This window comes from Dermacentor andersoni, chromosome 9 (assembly GCF_023375885.2).
Source record: "Dermacentor andersoni chromosome 9, qqDerAnde1_hic_scaffold, whole genome shotgun sequence".
NCBI classification, from domain to species: domain Eukaryota; kingdom Metazoa; phylum Arthropoda; class Arachnida; order Ixodida; family Ixodidae; genus Dermacentor; species Dermacentor andersoni.
In genome coordinates, this window is record NC_092822.1 from 100,072,635 (window position 1) to 100,093,541 (window position 20,907).

General features: G+C 45.6%; 1 protein-coding gene across 1 annotated transcript in view; it reads left to right on the forward strand.

Moving 5' to 3' along the window:
• Positions 1-233: 233 nt before the first annotated feature.
• The window catches only part of LOC126520357 (uncharacterized), an 87,495-nt gene continuing 66,821 nt past the window's right edge, over positions 234-20,907 (forward strand). The window contains exon 1 of the mRNA XM_072284582.1: positions 234-934. Within this exon, the coding sequence (XP_072140683.1) occupies positions 292-934 (643 nt within the window). The 5' untranslated portion in view covers positions 234-291. The remainder of the gene's footprint in view (positions 935-20,907) is intronic.

Genomic DNA, 20,907 nt, shown 5'->3' on the forward strand with positions numbered 1-20,907 from the left:
ATATATATATATATATATATATATATATATATGTTGTATCTGTGCAACGTTTATCAAGCGTATTCTCTTGTCACTGTGCGCCGCGTATCTCATGCACGCGGTCATAGTTCACATGTGCTATTGTATCGTTAGCCAATCGCATGCCTCGGCTTCACCCATGCTCCCTTTATAAGGCGAAGCCTCTGAATCGTTGCTGTCTGTTTTTTTCATGTTGCTGTCCGAATGAATACTTGACTTCACGGCGTCTCTGGTCTACATGGCGATGAGGATGGGATCGTTCGGGCGGAGGCAATGACCAAGCCTGAGGAAACGGCAACGACGCCACGGCAAGCGAGGACATCAGTGATGACCACCACCCTGGGATCTTTGGCCGAGTTCTGCCCAGACTCTGGCAATATCAAAGTCTACCTGGAAAGGTTCGACCTGTATGCAACCGCCAATGGAATAGACGCAAGTAAGAAGTTGCAAGTTTTCTTAACAATCCTGGGTGAAAAGGCTTACGTGACTCTGCGTAGTGTGCTGCTCCCGAAGAAACCAACGGAACCCAAGTACGAAGAAGCTACAGAAACTCTCCGAAAGCACTATGCTCCAAAACGGTCAGTGGTTACCGAACGGTATCACTTTTACCAGCGGAAGCAAGAGCCGGACGAAAGCCTAAAACAGTTCATCGTCGAGCTGAAAAGATTGGCTGCAACGTGCTCGTTTGGAAGCTTTTTGGAAGAAGCACTCCGGGATCGACTGATTGCTGGAATGGGGACGGATTCAATTCGATGCCGTCTTCTTGCCTTGTCAGACGACGAAGTTACCTGGGAGCGAGTATGCAAAATTGCCACCGCCTTGGAAACAGCCCAGAAAGACACCCGAGAAATGCTACCGGACGGTTCAACCACCGTTCCTGCGGACGTTTACTGGCATCGGGAGCCCACCACGCAAGGTAGGCGACACGCGACGAAGACCGCTAGCAACGAGCAGCGTGCCCCCCAAAACGGTCCAAGGAAGCAACGTGGGAAAGGCATTGTTCGCGCCTGTCACAGATGCGGCGGACTGCATGCGCCAGTGAGTTGTCCTTTTCTCAAAAGTACTTGCTTCAAATGCTCGAAGCCAGGGCATGTAGCGAAAATGTGCAAAACAAAGGTCGTGCACAAACTTGAGGAGACCTTGCTGTCAACAGACTTGCTTACTGTTAGTACGACTAACCAAGTTCATAGCTCTCCGCCTATTGTGCTTAAAGTAAAAGTAAACGGCAAGGAAATTCTGATGGAACTAGACACGGGAGCAGCTGTGACCATAATGTCTGAAAGAGATCTCTTTGATGAAAATTTTCCTAACTACCCATGCTCCAAAGACTACGTGCGTCTAGGAGTGTATAATGGCACTGCACTCAAAGTGAAAGGGGTAGCAAACGTCAATGTATATTATCAGAACCGAAGCTACAATCTGCCTCTGATGGTTGCAAAGCAAGAAAATGAAGCCCGCATGCCGACGCTTTTAGGTCGCGATTGGATGACTACACTGAAAGTTGACTTGCAAAATGCTGTTCAGCAGTTGCAACGTGACGTGGATAACGTACAGGAGGGAAGGCAGAAGGTAGCAGCGGAAGCTGAAAAGAAGTTGAAACAGTTGTACGGTGATGTGTTTGAGCCAGGCTATGGTTCTATCAAAGGATTCACTGGTAGTATACGAATGAAAACCAATGCGCATCCAACTTTTTGTAAGGCGAGAGCAGTACCATATGCTTTGCGCGAACAAGTGGAGAATGAATTGCGTGACCTTGAGAAAGCTGGTGTGGTGTACAGAGTCAGGCACATTCATTGGGCTACACCGCTAGTTATCGTGCCAAAGAAAACGGGAAAAGAAATTAGGATATGTGGGGATTACAGAGTCACGGTCAATCGGGATATTGAACTTGACCACTATCCACTGCCTCTGCCAGAGGACATATTCGCGTCACTGGTTGGAGGGACCGTGTTCACCTTACTAGATTTGTCGAAGGCTTACCTACAGCTTGAGTTGAATGAGCAGGCACAGCAACTGCTCACGGTGAATACGCACATGGGACTTTTCAGGTTCCGGCGATTGCCGTATGGAGTGGCAAGCGCACCCGCAATGTTTCAGGCCGTGATGGACCAGGTCTTACAAAACATACCTGAGACAGCCTGTTACCTGGACGATGTGTTATTAGCAGGTAAAAACCAGACAGAGTGCTATCACCGTTGCCAGCAAGTGCTACAAGCGCTTAGTAAGCACGGCATTCGTGTAAACGCCGGGAAATGCAAAATTTTCCAAGAAAATGTTTGTTACTTGGGGCACGAGCTAGACAAGTATGGCGTACACCCAGCAGCGGAAAAAGTAAAGGCGATTCGAGAAGCGCCAAAACCAAGTAATGTGACTCAGCTAAAGGCATTTTTGGGCCTAGTAAGCTCCTACGCCAAATTTTTGCCTGACCTAGCAAATATGCTAGAACCTGTCCACCAACTGTTGCGCAAGGGCAGCACATGGAAATGGTCGAGCCAGTGTGACGCATCTTTCAGTCGCTGTAAGAATTTGATCAGTGAAGACATGGTCTTGGAACTGTATGATCTAAGGAAGGAAATACAGCTGACATGTGACGCTTCTGCTTACGGCTTAGGCGCAGTGCTGTCGCACGAGGTTGAGGGCGTAGAGCGACCGATCGCGTTTGCATCGCGGACGATGACGCCTGCTGAGCGTAACTACGCGCAAGTGGAAAAAGAAGCGCTGGCAGTTGTTTTTGGAGTGAAGAAATTTCATAAATATCTGTGCGGGCGTACTTTCAGTGTAATCAGTGATCACCAGTCGCTAACAGTCGTATTTGAAGCTAAGCACCACACAAATGCAGTAGCTGCAGCTCGTGTGCACCGTTGGGGAATTTTCCTTGCAAACCTAAACTTTCGTATTTTGCACAGACCAGGAACAAAGATAGCCAATGCAGATGGTTTATCACGCCTTCCACGGCCGGAAGCCAGTGACGAGGCAGAAGAAATCTTTTATTTTTCGCCTGTCAATAAACTCCCCATAACTGCGAAAGATATCGAGCGTGAAACTGTGAAAGATCCAGTTCTCAATGCTGTTCATGAAATGGTATGGCGCGGATAGCCGCGTGCTGTGGACGCTCATTATCAGCCTTTCTTCGTGAGACGGTTTGAACTTTCAGTGGATTGTGGTTGTGTGGTGTGGAACAACAGAGTCGTGATACCATATTCGCTTCAAAGTGAAGCTATGTATTTGTTGCATGAGCAACACATTGGCATTACAAAGGTGAAAGCTCTTGCAAGGTCAATGGTTTGGTGGCCAAAGATAGACTACTGCTTGGAAAAAACTGCAAAGCAGTGTGAAATCTGTCAAAGCACAAAATCTGTGGTGCCACGAGCGCCGCTTTCATCTTGGAAGTGGTGCACAAACAATCGGGAGAGGATACATCTAGACTTTGCTGAAAAAGAAAAAAAGATGTTCCTTTTAGCTGTAGATTCCTATTCCAAATGGTTGGAAATAAAAGTCATGACATCAACGACCGCGCAATGCACGATCGAAACAGTGCGCTCGTTGTTCGCAACTCATGGCCTACCGAAAGAGGTAGTCACTGATAACGGGCCGCAGCTTCGTGCAAAAGAGTTTAAGGACTTCCTATTGTCAAACGGGGTTAAGCACACGCTTACTCCGCCATATCATCCTCAGTCCAACGGTTCGGCCGAACGTGCGGTTCAAACAGTAAAGCAGTCGCTGTTGAAGCAATTGCTGTTGAAGCAATTGCTGGAAGACCAGAGGAATAAAAGTTCCAGGTCACTGCAGCACAATTTTCTGTTCGCTTATAGAACAACGCCGCATACATTCACCGGCCAAACACCAGCTGAACTCTTTGTGAGGAGGAAGTTGCGCACAAGGTTGTCGTTATTGAAACCAGATCTGCAGGATGCAATAAATGCCAAATCTGAGAGTAATGTACGTACCGCAAACAACAGGAGAAGTTCACCCAGAGCATTTTCTGTTGGGGATAGTGTTTGTGCGTTCAGTACGTGGGGAACAGGTGAAATGGCGTCCAGGCAAAATTGTGGATGTGAAATCGGCAATGACATACCTTGTGGTTGTGGACGGACAGACGCGGTGCGGTTTGTGCACGCGGACCATTTGCGACATTCTTGTGTAAAGCCTGGTAGTGTTGTGAAAGAAAATGATGTACCTCTGCCACATGCAAGTGAACTGCTTGAAAGTGAAAGTGTCCTTGCACCAGCCTCAAACCGGTCAGTGTTGGATCGGAGTGATGGTTGCCCACTCTCACGTGGAGCCCAAAGTGCATCAACGTCAGAACAGAACGATGCCGGTTCACCTGTGCTACCCAGGCGCAGCGCTCGTGATAAGTGGAAGCCGGATCGTCTGACGTATGACAGATTCTGATCTTGTTGGAGGGGAAATGTTGTATCTGTGCAACGTTTATCAAGCGTATTCTCTTGTCACTGTGCGCCACGTATCTGATGCACGCGGTCATAGTTCACATGTGCTATTGTATCGTTAGCCAATCGCATGCCTCGGCTTCACCCATGGTCCCTTTATAAGGCGAAGCCTCTGAACCGTTGCTGTTTTGTTCATGTTGCTGTCCGAATAAATACTTGACTTCACGGCGTCTCTGGTCTACAATATATATACTTACCTTGTAACAATCTACAAACGTGCCATCGTTTTAAATGTTCCGACCATAGAGATTCCTATAACAAATACTGGACGGAGCCCTGGTGCTATGTTCGTTCAGCCATCATAGGAATGATGTGTTGTTCCTGTATTTGTCTTGAATTTGTTTCATCTTCGCACTTGGAGTTTCAATTGTTCTTGTGAGTTTGCATAGGGCGCTTAATTATGCGCCTCATTTGGGCATAAATTTCTGAGCAAGGTATACATATTTATAGGCGATGGTAATAAAAGTCAACAAGCACGCAAAATCGCTGCTAAGTACAGTGGTTCAGCTTGTCTTGGTGTCCATGGCGTAAAGGTTTCGAGATCGGGATTCGGTGCTACAAGTGTTCTGTTCTAATTTTGCTCTCCGTCAATTTTGTTATCTTTTATTTGATTGTTTAAAATTTATTTATTATTTATAATTACCACTTTGCAATGTAACGAATCCGTACAAAGTGATGCGGACGAAGTTTGAGCAACTCCATGTACTTCCCATTATTCGCGTGCTGGCTGAACTGCCCTGCGTGCAGCTCCCATAGACACATTACGCATTCCTCCTTCAAAGATTTGTGCATGAAGATAAAGGCGTGGTGTCGCATTACGGTGTCATATATAACCTGGTCAAGTGATCTTCATTCACCTGCATTTCCATAGATTTACGGTTTTTAATTTATGTATATTGAGCACAAGCCACGATCAGTGGTGCCCTGCAATAGGGGCGCCAAACCTGCAAGATGGTAGTCACCATCGAGAAGAAGATGGAAGTACCCGTTGTGCCCGCTGAATGACTCGCTACATAAGAGCACTAAAGTGTACCGTATCCTATTCTGGTTTCTCATGGTATGACTGATATATATATATATATATATATATATATATATATATATATATATATATACGCGAAGGAAACCGTCGATGTCAGCAAGAAGTTGTGGCGAAGCAGAAAAAGCAAATGGCGCAATAGTGAAGCTGATTCATGATAAGCTTAAAGTAAACGGTGAGCTCTACGAATAGGATCGAAAACGGAACATTCGTTGTCAGTACAAGCATAGACAAGGTGAACCAAAACGTCACGACGGCTCTGAAACTTCCGCTCATCGCGGATCGCGTATGCCTGGAGCGGTGGATAGCGGGGGCGGGAGCCCACCTCTGCCGGCGCGATCATAGCTCAAATTTCTTTCAATAAATTCGCGAAGCATTGTAAACAAAGTAAAAGATTTAGAATACTTACTTATTACATACAGTCCCCACATTATGGTCATAACAGAGACATGGCTGAATAGTGTCATAACGGATAACTGCATTGTGCCGCCGGGATACAAGATTTTTCGATGGGATAGGGACACTCGAGGTGGTGGCGTGGCGGTGATAACTAAAAGCACAATGGTGGCAATAAAAGTGGATTGCCATTTACCAGAAACAGTGTGGTGCAAAGTGAATTACGCCAACATTACGTATCTTATTGGGGCCGTCTACAGACCGCCCAGCACTCCGCCCGAGTTTCTAGAGGACTTAAATATGTTTTTTGTGTGATCATGTAACTGGAAACACAAGACTAATAATGGCTGGAGACCTCAACTTACCGCATATTAACTGGGAAAGCTTTTCAACTGCTCATGTAGAAACCCGTAGCGCTGATAGGCTATTAGAGCTAATGTTTTCTCATCATCTCACACAAATTGTAAAAGACTGCACAAGAATCACCCCTACGTCACAGTCAATGTTAGACTTGGTTTTCATATCAAGTAAAGTGGACGATTACGCCGTATCAGTGGAGGACGGTATATCGGACCACAGAATGGTTGTGGTTGACGTGTTCTGTGACATCAGCATTCGAGCAAAGCGTCACGCTCATGCACATCTTAAAGACTACGGTCGTGCTGATGATACGACTATCATTGACTTTTTAGAAACGTCGCTTAGCGAACTTGAGGTGATATCAAGGCTTGAGTCGGTTGAACAGCTTCGGAAACGTTTTAAGAAAATTGTGCAGCACTGTTTAGATAACTACGTGCCGAAAAATAATTCAGATGAAGCGCAGAATAAAAAGACTGCGCAAAAATAACAGGTTCCCGATGGAAATATCGCGTGCAAAAGAAAACTTGAAGGAAGAGATGGCGCACTCAAAAAAAAAAGTTTTTTAATAACACCCTCACTAACTTTCTGAAGAGCTCTCCACCGAAGTTCTGGCTGTTTTTTAAGGAAACGAATGAAGGAGTTGAACAGATTGTAGAAGGAACGGAAGTAATTACGGAAAAGCCTGATATCGCTGACAGATTCAATCGATATATCCAGTCAGTGTTCTCCACGGGCCAGGATGACAACAAAGAATATGAATCGGCTCCTTCATTGCCACTTCAAGCAGGTAATATTAATATTAACCAAGAAGGCATATTTGATCAGCTGCTCCTTCTGGACACGAAAAAGTCATGTGGGCCTGACGGTATACCAAATGAATTTCTGCGCCGATTCGCGGAGTGGTTGTCGTATTACCTAGTAATTATATTTAAGTATTTAAAATGCCACTCGCTACCTCAACATTGGCGTAGAGCAATTGTGGTCCCAATCTTCAAAGGCGACAATAGAGCAATGTTCAGCAATTATAGGCCTGTGTCTCTCACATTGGTATGTTGTAAAATATTTCAGCTTATAGTGGCAAAATACATCAGACAATTTCTGGAACAAAATGACTTATTATGTCCGTTTCAGCATGGATTCCGCAGTGGCCTTTCAACTGTAACGCAGTTGATCGAAACGATTCATGATTTCTGTGTTGCTATAGATCCTTGTGTACAAGTCGATGTTATATGCATAGATTTTGCGAAGGCTTTTCAGAAAGTTTCACACCGTAAACTGTTCTACAAGCTTCGCAGTGTCGGTCTTAGTGAGGATGTTCTCGATTGGATAGGAGCGCATTTAACTGATCGCCAACAAGCAGTCAGAGTGGCGGATACTATTTCAGGAAATCGTGAGGTGTATTCGGGCGTGCCGCAGGGTTCCGTACTAGGGCCACTACTTTTTCTGCTATACATTGATGATATCTCAGCGGTTGTCCAATCACCTGTAAAAATTAAGCTTTTCGCAGATGATTGCCTAACTTATTGTCCGGTAACATGCAGGGAAGATCAATTTAAACTCAACCAGTACCTTAAAAACCTAAGCTCATGGTGTCAAAAATGGGGTATGAAAATTAATTTAAAAAACCCACTTACACACACATAACAAAAAGAAAGGAAGTGATCTCGTTCACATATAATATTGCTGATAATATACTGGTAAAAGTATGTAGCTTCAGATATTTGTGTATAACCATAACAGATAAATTGAACTGGCCTCCTCATGTTGAAAATATTTGTCAATCAACATACAGGAAGTTGTGCTACTTGCAAAGAAAATTACGCCAGGTGACGAAAGAAGTCAAGTTGATTGCACACAAGACATATATCCGTCCGAGCCTAGAATACGCTGGTGCTGTGTGGTGCCCCCATCAAAAGGTTTTAAACCATAAACGAGAACGAATTCAAAGAATGTCAGTTCGCTTTATCTGCTCTCCATATCGACGACGTGACTCGGTAACTGAAATGTTAAAGATATGTAACTTGGAACCACTGGAATCAAGAAGGCAGAAGCAGCGATTGAAATTGCTTTTTCATATACTACACGCAGATGTGAAAATAAACAAGGATGATTATCTGACGCTCTTTCACAAAAGGTTACCACGAACAACACGCAGTACATTCGTGCAACCAATAGCTCGAACAGACTTATTCCGCTTTTCTTTCTTTCCTGACGCTATTAAAATGTGGTATGAATTACCGAATGATGTGGTACAAAAAAAATGCTATGAGTGATTTTGAGGTTAGCCTTGGTAAGTATTTCGCTCCCACTGTATAGCTTATATTTGTTCCTTGCATGTAGCTGTGTGTGTTTTTTCTACAAATGTTCTGTCTACTACAAATGTTCTCCTAAAATTGATCTTCAATGTTTGTTCGATGTACAATTCAATTACTTACCCTCCCGGTAACGACCCTCAAGTGAGGGTTAACAGTATGACTAAATAAATAAATAGATAAATATTTAATGCCCGGCTTTACCTGCGTCCTGTATCCACTCCAAATGCTGCTTTACGCATTTTGTAATCCATGAAACTGGTTCATTGTCATAATGAATGGTTGCAACAGCCCAATTTTGGCGAGGTGGATCATCTTGAGTAAAACTTGAACCAGTGCAAGGAAGACGATGACAGTGATCGAAAACTACCACAACACGATGAGCGGTTTATTAGCACGTGGAAAAAAAAAGATATGGAAAGATCACACGGCTTTTATAGCACGTCAAAAAACACCAGTAACCAAAAGGTTTAAACCGCATGCGTACTGCCTACAAGTATAGGTGCTTATCTAATAATCGCATTTCAACCTTTTCGTTGCTGTTCTTTGGCATGCTATTAAAGCTGTCTGATCTTTCAGGAAATTTTTTTCCACTTGGCAGCGCAGCGCTCGTCTAGTTGTGTGTGTTTTCGATTGGTGTCGTTTTCTACGCGCTGCTTCGAGTTTTCCTCAATTAATACGTCTTTTGAAAAGCCGGTCTTGATACGCCTATATATACAATATATACATAGCACTTGATCGGCATAGAATTTGCTGTGGCTCCATCAGGATGCCTATATATGCACCGCTTATCAAAATAACTACTCTCGATGACGATAAACCAGTAATATGGATTACATATATTGCCTAAAGCAGAAGGTCGATTGGCAAAGGCGTTCCCAGATCATTGCCATACCGTCAGTGCTGATGGAGCCAGCACTTAAAGAAGCGGTTTTTTATTCGCCACCTTGCACGTCCACACTAGGTTTTCCGGCAACAAAGAAAAGTTTTGTCCGGTATTGTTTGCATATCGCAAAATGATAATACAATGGAAACACAAGTGTATTTGTTTCCGGTATTTGCCCAGGGCTTTTGTTAACTGCTTTTAGAAATGCAACAAAACAAATCGTATTTTTGTCCTAGTAGCAAAGTCTTGATAGAAAGTATTCGACAACTACACGAAGCAAGTTTGTCGGACGAATAAACTGCACTTGCTGCCCTCCGCAGCCCAGCAACAATGAACCTCGTTCTCTTCCGCATCTCCGAACGCACCACCCTTCGCAGCCAGCACTTCCAGTTTCGGGTCACAGCGCCGTCGATGCACGAAAGTGCGCTCTGCTCCTGGGCGTGCCACGGCAAGCAGACCACTCACATTGCAGTTGTGTGGATTTTACACTCCAATCCCTCCATCGTGGGTCCCGTATAATTGCGGGGTTTGTTTAAAGAGCATGGGAGGCTGCCACAGCGCGGCAACCTCTTCCCTAACCCGAGCCCTCGCTGCCTGTCTTTCTCCATGAGACGAGCGAAATAAACTAAACTTCCGCTGAACACTAGAGGCGTCTACTCCATCGTGTTTCTACAGCCTTAGAATGTAGATATCTTAACAACCACCTCTGCCCTCGTTCATCAGCCTTAGACGCCCATCGAATGAAATCTTATCGCTTGCTTCTCTGCAGCCTCGAAAGAAGACCAGCCAATGTCACCCTTAATCTCCTCGACAAAGACACGCGTATACCCAACCTATAGGCCTCCGCCCCACTTCACGCTGACGGCGTTCAATTCATCCTTGATTGCCTGGAGGCATACAACAGCTTTAGTAAAATTCAAACCTGGCACGTGTAACGGTTTTCATAGTTGGCGCACCAACACTGGACGGCTGCCACCTCACACACACCATCTGCGCAGTGACTGCCATGCTCTAGGGACATCCCGCTTTACCTGGTCCTCGTGTCTCTCCAAAAGCTTGTTTATGCACTAATCGTTACGCCATCGTAACGGAATTCCATGATGATGATGATGTTTGAGGTTTAGTGACGCAAGGGCCAGGCACGACGAAAGAGCGCCATGCTAGTGGTAATGAATATGCAGTGCTCTGATGGGTTCTGTGAGTTAATAGTGACGTGGCTGTAGAAAGGCCTAAAAAAGTTGGTGTAAATTGCATAAAATGTACACGTAATAAAATTATGGCAATGATTAATGACGTGTACTATGATCACTAAAATGCATTAAGAAAGAATGATGCATTATATAAAATATGCGAGATGTTAAATTGCTTAGAGCACTAGTGCCTCGCCAGAGCCCTTGAAACACAAGGGACTAGAGGCATGTGCTATTCAAAATAATTCTCACAGCGGCATCCTCTGAAGAGAGGAGGCGCTACGAACGTGTGGGGCTAATAACATACAACACAACATCTTTCAAAAAACCTAGGACTGCGTCGGTGTCAAAGAGTGGTTCTGGACCAAGTAACATAACAGGATGAAGGGGAATGTGCTGCTGATATACTAAAGGAAAATGTTTCTTTCAGATTCGGCTTCCCGACACGCCAGTAGGACGTGGAGGACAATCAGCCTCTCCCCGCATCTACCACAGGCTGGAGGTTAGTTTCCCGTGAGTAAAACGTTATGTGTGCCAAATGTGTGTCCTATTCTTAGACGACAGAATAGGACATCTGTCCGGCGTGATTTCGTTACAGGAGGCCAGAAACCTAATTGTGGCTTTATTATATGCAGCTTATTATTTGTTTCCAGGTCCCACAAGCGTTGCCAGTAGTTTCGCAGTTTTCTTCTTAAAAAAGGCTTCAGGTCTGTGACAGAGACCGAAGCAGTAGGATTAACTGCATGCATTGAAATTGATGTGGCCACCTGGTCCGCTAGAACGTTACCCTCGAAGCCCCTATGTCCAGGCGCCCAGCATATAATCACATGTTGGTTAGATATATATGCTTTGCACAGGAAAGTGTAGAGTTCATTAATTACCGAATTTTTGTGGTTACAGAATGACATTAAGGTCTTCACAACACGAAGGGAGTCCGTACAAAGAACTGATTTCTGGAGCTTTGACTTCTTTATATGCTTTACAACCGACAATAGCGCGTAGGCCTCAGGCGTAAAGATAGTATTTTCCGGATGTAGTAAATCGGATTCCGAGAAGGATGGACCGACGGCTGCATAGGACACCCCGTCGTGTGACTTCGATGCATCTGAGTAGAACTCCGTGGAGGAGTATTTGTACTGTAGTTCCCGGAAATGGATTTGGATTTCAATCTCTGAAGCGTGCTTTGTGACTTGCACGAAAAATATATCGCATTGTATCAGCTGCCACTCCCAAGGAGGTAGCAGCTTGGCTCGATGCATTAGGCGGAGCTCGAGGAGTGGGACATGCGTTTCATCACTAAGCTCCCTCACACGCAGTGAGAAAGGCTGTCTTACGGAGGGACGATTATGAAAGAGTGTAGCATATGTCATATCGTTAATGGTATTAAAACACGGATGTTGCAGATTAGAGTGGACTTTCAGAAAATATGTTTGGCTGATGTATGTTCTCTGCAGATGAAATGACCATTCATTTGATTCTGCATATAAACTTTCAATGGGACTTGTTCTGAAAGCTCCAGTGGCCAGTCGGATTCCTAGATGGTGGACCGGATCTAGCATCTTTAGCGCGCTCGGGGCTGCAGAATTATAGATCACGGCACCGTAGTCCAACCGTGATCGAATTAGGCCTTTGTAAACATTCATTAAACATTTATTGTCGCTGCCCCATGTTGTGTGGCATAACATTTTCAGTAAGTTCATTGTTTTTAAGCATTTGACGTTGAGATTCTTTATGTGTGGAATAAAAGTTAATTTAGAATCAAGCATGATGCCCAAGAACTTGTCTTCTTTGTTCACAGGAATTCGCTGGCCATACATTTCGATACTGGGATCTGAAATGAGTCCTTTGTTTCTCTTGAAAAGCACGCAAGAACTCTTGTTGCGGTTCACTTTAAATCCGTGTTCTTCTGCCCATTTGGACACTTTGTTCAAGCCCTGTTGTACTTGCCTCTCACATACTGTAAGGTTGCAGGTTTGTAAACCTATCTGTGTGTCGTCTACGTAAACAGAATAAAAAATGGCTGGCGGTAATGAAGCACGAAGGGTATTCATTTTCACGATGAAGAGCGTGCAGCTAAGCACACCTCCTTGATGTAGACCAGTTTCCTGTAGAAAAGGTCGCGACAATAGATTGCCGATTTTAACGCGGAAGGTACGTTTGGACAAATAGCTTTCTAGTGTATGTAACATATTTCCACGAATGCCCATTTCCGATAAGTCTCGCAAGATCCCGGATCGCCACGTTGTCTCATACGCCTTTTCCATATCGAGAAATATCGATAAGAAGAGCTGCTTACGTATAGATGCGTCCCGGAAATTTCCTTCAATACGTAGAAAATAATCAGTTGTGGAGCGCCCTTCTCTGAAGCCACACTGATAGGGATCAAGCATTTTGCTCTGTTCAAGGAAATGAATGAGTCACCGATTTATCATTTTTTCAAACGCCTTACACATGCAACTTCTGAGGGCTATCGGGCGGTAACTTGCCACTGAGGAAGGGTCTTTGCCTGGTTTCAAGACAGGGACCACAATGGCTTCCTTTCATACGGTTGGAAGGTACCCTGCATTCCAGATGGTGTTGAAAAGTGTGAGTAGTGTAACTTGTGTATCATTCTGTAAGTTTTTGACCATTTCATACATGATTCTATCACATCCTAGTGCGGAGCTCTTGCATGCGCTCAAGGCAGCTCTCGATTCGGCAATACTAAAAGGACGGTTGTGGGGCTCATTCTCTCGACTTTTTCTTGCTAATGGCTTACGTTCTTCTATTTGTTTATATTTGAGAAAAGATTGCGAATAACGGTTTGAACTTGACACGCTCTGAAAGTGCTCCGCAAGTGAGTCTGCCTGATCTTGCAGTGTATCGCCCTGTGTATTTACCAGAGGGAGTGAATATGTTTGTCGCCCTCTAATTCTATTTACCCTGTTTCTGACTTTGGCCTCATTTGTAAACGAATTAATACTCGATAAAAACTTCTGCCAGCTTTCTCTTCTGGCCTGTAGGCGGGTTCTTCTGCCTTGGGACTTTTTTAAAGTTGACTAGATTCTCTGCAGTGGGAAAAGCGCGTAGCAACCCCCACGCTTTGTTTTGTTTCTTACGAGCGATCCTACAATCGTCGTTCCACCACGGGACACGCCGTTTACATGCCAAGCCATTTACTTCTGATATGCATTTAGAAGCAGCATCTGTAATGAAGGCTGCAAAATACTGCACAGCAGCATGAATTCCTAAAGACGACATGCCATTCCATGAGATACTAGTGAGAGTTCGGAACTTCTCCCTGTCGACTGTATCGATCTTCCACCTAGGAGCCTGTGGTAGCGATTCGTTTTCTTTATGGGTTCTTAGAAGTATGGAGAAGTGGTCGCTCCCGTGAGGATTGTTGGTAACTTCCCATTCGAGTTCAGGCAGTATACAGGGGGAAACTAGGCTGAGGTCAATTGAAGAAAACGTTCTGTTTGCGATAGAATAATATGTGGGTGTCTTCTTATTCAGCCGACACGCACCGGACGAAAAAAGGAATTGTTCAACGAGACGACCTCGCGCATCGATACGAGAGTCTCCCCACAGGCGGCTGTGCGCATTGAAATCGCCAAGAGCAACGTAAGGTTCTGGCAATTGATCTATCAAGGACTGAAATTCATGTTTGTTTAGTTGGTAATGCGGAGGTATGTAGAGCGAGCAAATGGTGATGAGTTTGTTTAGTAGGACAACTCGAACCGCCACTGCTTCAAGGGGCGTTTGTAGCTGTAAAGGTTGACACGCTATACTTCTATGAGTGACAATGGCAACACCGCCCGATGATGCGACGGCATCATCGCGATCTTTGCCAAAAGTTATATACTGTCGGAGAAAGTTTGTGTGTTTGTTTTTTATGTGTGTTTCCTGTAAACACAGCACTTTTAGATTGTGTTTTTGGATTAGTTCCTGCACATCATCAAGGTTTCTAAGAAGACCTCTGACGTTCCATTGAATTATCTGTGTATCCATGTTGGTAGTAAATAGGTGCTGTGTGTACAGAAACAGAAGTATTAATTAGAGATTTCAGAGATTAGATTACAGAGCTCTTTCGAGGCCCTGTAATCGGGGTTTTGCCCTTTCTGGAGCGCTCGAGGGAGCCTCGCTGCTTCTTAGGCGCTTGGCGCGCCGTGAGGGCAGGTGTAGGGTCCATTGCCTCTTGTGAGGCGCCGGACACATGGTCTTGCAAGCGAGAAGTTTTCTGTGAGTGTCCTGCCTCGGAAGGCAAGACCCCTGCGACCACCAGCCCTGAGGTCAATGGGGCTCCCTGAAGGATTTGACTGCGCCGGCTGTTGCCAGCGCTGGAAGGGGCCGAGGAGGTTGGGGCAGCCTCGGCTGCGCGCACCTTCGGGGTCGATGGCCCCGTCTGCTGTGTTGGCGTAGCAGCGTTAGCTGCAGCAGCCGAGGGGACGGATGGCGTCACTGCCGCCTCACTGGGTGTGGGTCGGACAGCCGCCGGAGACCGTTGTGGCGCTGGCCCCTGACGCGTCACATCGGCAAAGGTGTGCTTTGGCAGGAAAGATACCCGCCTGCGTACCTCTTTGAAACTTGTTTTCTTTTACTTTAATTGTAACTATTTCCTTTTCTTTCTTCCAGCATGGGCACGGCCTCGAGTATGTAGCGTGCTCCCCTTCACAGTTTACACAATGGAGAGAGTTTTCACAAGATTCAGAAGTGGGCTCATTAGCACTGCATTTAGCGCAGGTTTGGTGGCCAGGCAGCTGTGTGAGATGTGACCGAAACGCTGGCATTTGAAGCAACGCAGGGGATTTGGAACATATGGGCGAACACGGAGCTTGATATACCCGGCCTCGATGGACTCGGGCAGAACACTTGTGCCAAAAGTAAGTATCAGGTGTTTGGTCTGTATTTCCTTATTATCACGCCTAATCTTAATTCGCTTAACGGTAATGACATTCTGCTCACTGAATTCCTCCAAGAGCTCAGCCTCAGTGAGCTCCAAAAGATCATCATCGGAGACTACGCCACGGGTTGTATTCATAGTACGATGCGAAGTTACTATTACTTAGGTGTCGCCAAATGATACTAGATTGGGTAGCTTTTCATATTGCTTCAGGTTGCGGAGCTCCAAGTGGAGATCACCGCTTGCGATTCTGGATGCTTTGTAACCTTGACCGAAGATTTGGGTCAGAGACTTGGACACGAGCAATGGTGAGAGTGTCCGCACGGGTTTGTTTGGTGTTTCGGAGTGGACTACATGGAAGCGAGGAAAAGTTTCTTTTTAACGGGCAAACGACATCATCTGTGCGCCCCCTCTTCAGGGAGCTATCAGGTAGTGGGGGAAAGGAAGCAGCCATAAAAGATTGTAATTTTGGCAGTATCGCCAGCCACCCACCGTGGAGTCCTATAAGGGGACGCTGCAGGGCGTGTGAAACACGGCCTGCAAACGCCAGCTGTACATTACCACTATAACCAAATATGAAATAACCAAGGTTGGCTATTCACACAGGTTAACCCTTGCTGCCTGGAAAAATTGGAAGTAAGCGGAAGCTAGGAGAAGACAGGAAAGATGAAAAGTAAGAGAAAGACGGAGATAGGAGGGAGAGAGAGACAGCAAAAGGCAACTACCGATTTCCCCCGGTGGGTCAGTCCGGGGGTGCCGTCTACGTTAAGCCCAGGCCAAAGGGGTGTGTTGCCGCCGCCGAGAGGCCGTAAAGGTCCAAACACCCGGCGTTGGCTCGACCACAAGGATCCCCTTTTCCCAGCACACGGCTAAGCCGCGCACGGCTACACGCGGGAGGGTCCAACCGTCGTGTGCTCGGGTACGTGGTGTCGCAACGCACCAAACGCCTGCTGACGCAGACGCCCCTGCGGGGACGGAATTCCACGTCGCAGTGTTAGCCAGGGGGATATCAAGAAGCAAAAACATAAATACCGCACAAAGTGTATGGGGAAACGCAGCGCAATTGGTAAGAGCATCGCAAGCTTACTGCGATGACGTGGATTCGTATCGGTCAGGCGATTTTTCATCCACTTTCATTTGCGTGAATTTATCATTTCTTTATTCAACTTTTACTTACAACTAATTACCCCTATCTTCTCCTTGGTGTCATTGGGTGTTGGCTTATTATTATGGTATAATAAAACTGGAGCCCCTCGGTTCCCTTTCTTGTCCCTTCATATATGATGTAACTGAGTAAAGATCCACCACATACGTTTCTCGTTCTACAGGCAGCCAACTTTTTCGAAATACTCTGCGCGTGCGTCACATGCCCCAGCCTCGTATTATTTTCTTGTGACAGGTCGCGCTTTGAGTCACCGTTTAAAACTCCAAGGCGTTTCATTTGGCATGGCGAGACCGAGTTTCCCCAATCCTTTCCTTCAAGTAGTTTGCGCATGGAGAAACTGGGTGACGTTACAGCAATTTTATGATCGCCCAAGTTGATCACGTTTTAACGTTTCGTCGCCAGAGTACACATGTCATCGCTTTGACACACATCACATTGCATAGGCGTAGGTACGTACGATTACATGACACGTGGTAGCTGATGACGTCTTAATACGCTTTTTTTTCTCCCTTGCGCTCGTCTTGCAGTACCTATAACTTCAGATGTAGAACTCAGCAATCGTGCTGTTGAAAGGTGGCGCCAACCGGCCGGCGTAGATCTGCTTTTGTTGTCATGCGATTGTCTTCAACGGGGTCGTCGTCATGCTGCTGTCGTCACACACACATGCGCTCGCGACCCACACACACAACTATTGAATTTAAACATATAGGTTGGTTATTCTAGTAAAAATGCTGTGTAGTCAGGTACGTGAAAAATGCTTCGCATAACACTTATTCCCGCAGTGCATGGGATATGTATAATTTTCCACTTGGGAGCGCTCATACCTGATACAGGGCCTGCCATTATTTTTTATCATTACCCGACATTTTAAAACTCACTTGTGGCTTGTAGCACAATTCTACTTCTTTAGCTCAATTACTCTGAGGCGTACATTATTTGCGCGAGAAATTAAAACAATTCATTGACTAATTAACCAATTCTAACTAATTTTTAGACTAATTATAATATACGGCACTGTTCCACTGGCAAGCTGTATAGCCAGTTACTTTGAATCTGATATCAACTTTCACCGATTTCTGAGGAAGACAATAATTCAGAGACAGATGTTGACAATGTTTGCGATGAAAACTATGCTTGTTCCAGGAATTATTTTCCTTCAATGTATAAGAATGCGTTTTGTTACATAGGTTAGCAGAAAAGCAGTGCACTTTAACTTTCGCAGCGCGTATCTCAATATTGGTGCTAGCATCGAAATTTATTCTAAGTGTATGTGTCCTTGTGAAATCACTCGCTTCAGTTCGTTTATTGCAATATGTGCTCTAATATGATTAGTTGGAAAGGTGATCATGAAACTCTTCTTAATTATTCAATTATCCATTTTGATTTTCAGTCTAAGTATCGTACAGTTCTTCACCTAATCCAGTAGAAAGAGGGAATTAGTGCATTGTGTCGTAGGTGATTTACGCTGTTATGAAGCATGTGAAATTTCTTCTATGATTACAGGCTTTCCCTTAAGCTGTAGGCGAGCTTTTCTACCAATGATGCCGCGCGAAGGGCACGGATAACGCCCCCCATTATAACCTGTAGCTGCATGGATGTGACGATTGGTTAGTTGTAGCTGCCAATTAGGATCACTTTGGTCAGAGAGAACTTTACTCTCTACCTATTTCTTTCTTTCGGTGGGGTGGGGGTGGTTTGGGGGTTGTGCTTACAGTTTTTGGCCATTCGACCACTGCTGACAAAAATATCTGTCAAATGCAATACGCTCAATTAGCATACATGACTCAATGAGTTTGACAATTAGCGACTTGGGTATCATTCCGGAGCGCGCATGTAAGACAGATTTTCAGGAATCTGGGTGTCAATCTTATTTAAACCTTCAAAATCTGTCAAATAATGACCGAAAATTCGCTAATTTGCTTCGACGGAGTGTTATTTGTGGACCAGTATGAGCAGGGTCATTGTTTCACAAAATTCAAGGTATGAAATCGTGTTGTGCTTTAAAGCAATCATTAACCGAGGAGTATCGTCCTGGCCACATGTTATAACATTGAAACAAACTTCAATGAAGAAGATGAATGTCCGTGTGGCGTAGTTTCTGACAGAAACTACGACATACGGACGGGCATTTCTCTGAATTTTGCAGAGGTGCACACACACACGCACCTGCAGCACGCGCCTTTGTACGACCTTTCCTCGTGTCCGTGTTGGTTTCGCTGGTTGAACTGATGTAGCCGGGGCAGCAACGCGTTTCCACGCTGCTGATAATCGCTGCTTGGTTTCTTTCTTTACCGTCAATTTATCAGCGTTTCATGGAATCGCCATTGAAGTGTAAACGTACGCAATCACTTGCAGAAATAAGCGCGCGCAAGGCGCTTTCGCGGCAACAATTCACTATTATAGCAGCTTGGGCTTGTTGGTTTTTCATCCTGGTCTTAACAGCGCAAAACGTAGACGGCACACGAGACGAGGAGACGACACCACAAGCACTGCTGAAGTAAGCGCACCGCCTTGCGCGCTCTTACTTCCGGATGTGAGGACGTGCCTTTATTCTCCTACAGCGATTTGCTTCAGCGTTATTCGCTAGCAGGGAAGGGAAATTGAAGTTTCAAAGTTGTCACAAACGTTTCGCATAACGCTATATATATCGCTACTTAATGTATAAGTCTGGTTGTCGCATGCTGGCTGATCTGCGCCAGTTGTACCCGTGGCGCGGTTTAGGTGATGCATGCAAACCAGCTTACAGCTGGCGGAGACGGTAGGGGAATGGTCTAGCGGTGCGCATGGTAAATCTTTGTTCAATCGATGTTCCTAGGTGAACCGGTGAAGTATTTGAAAAATAAAATAATTAGGGTATGTGTATCCACTTCCACGTAGAGTTAAGCGTTGTGCAAAATCTGAGACATGCGGTTTTCGATAAGCAAGCTCAAGCGACGGCCTAAACAGAATGCTGCGTGACAAAGCATCGTCGATAACTTGAGCTTTCGAGGGAGTCCGCGACAATGTACGCGCCATGGCTTGTCAGGTGAACGTCCTTAACGTTAGAACTTGTTCTTAATCCCTAGTGAACCGGCGATAGCTACTCTGGGGGATCGGCCATGAATCACGTGATCACGTGAACGACAAAAAAATTTCAACAGAAACTACATTTTTTTTTCTTCTTCCTTGCTATATATTAGAGGCAAGCTGAATGTGGCTACCTTCTGGGAAAAATTCCGTGCGTCTATCTAGCCATGCATAACAAGAATTTAGCGCCTTTCCTTTGTGTCTCTGGTACACGTATTCTTTCTACGGTTAGGCGAGTTGCCACGAATCGTAGTGCCTCGAGCCACCTTGCTTGCGTGAGCCCTCGCACAATGGAGTGGGCGGTAGGAACGAGAAGGAGGGGGAGGGACGAACTGTCGGCTGCTATTCGATCACTTCCGAGAGGGGCTCCGAAAGGGCGCATACATAGCGACACTGCAAGCAGTTGTATTTGGCATTTGCTATGGGCAGGACGCGCGTAGTTCGCTCTGAAGAAGAAGAACGCGCCCTCAAAAAGCGAGAACGAGAGCAAGTGCGCGAATGCGCAAGAATGTGACGCGAAGCCGCTGGCCCCGAACGCGCTGTGACTGACGAGCCGGGACCATCGAGTGTGTGTCGCGCACACGCAAGACAAACCGTCGTCGCCACGGTCTACGTCCCTCTGGCTACATGCAAAGGAGACATTGAGACCTTTCTAATAGATGCATTTGGTTGGATCTCATCCGTCGATAACGAGTCCATCGTCGTAGTGGGAGACTGTAACGTCGACACAGCGCGCCCCGTCGGCGAGTGGATTGTACCCTTGCTGTTGAAACGATTTGGAATTGAGTGCTACACCGACGTCAATGAGCCGACCACGCCTCGAAGTTCTTGTACAGATTTAACCTTTTGCAATAACGTGTCTAGTATAGCAGTACAACGGATCTCGCTGTACCACAGAGACCGCAAAACTTAGGGCTACTGTGCTAAAGACGACAAGGACCACGAAGTTACGTGCTTGCGTCTTTATTCAATCAATAAAGCAATAACCATATCAGCATTCATGCGATACTCTAGCAGGCGTTCATTGAGACAGCGCCCTGTTTGACCGATACAACATTGCCCAAAGGCGAGGGGAATGCTGTGCACCACAGCAGCGTCCTCTATACGCCACAGCGACCTGTCCTGTGCCCTACAGGCATCAGGTT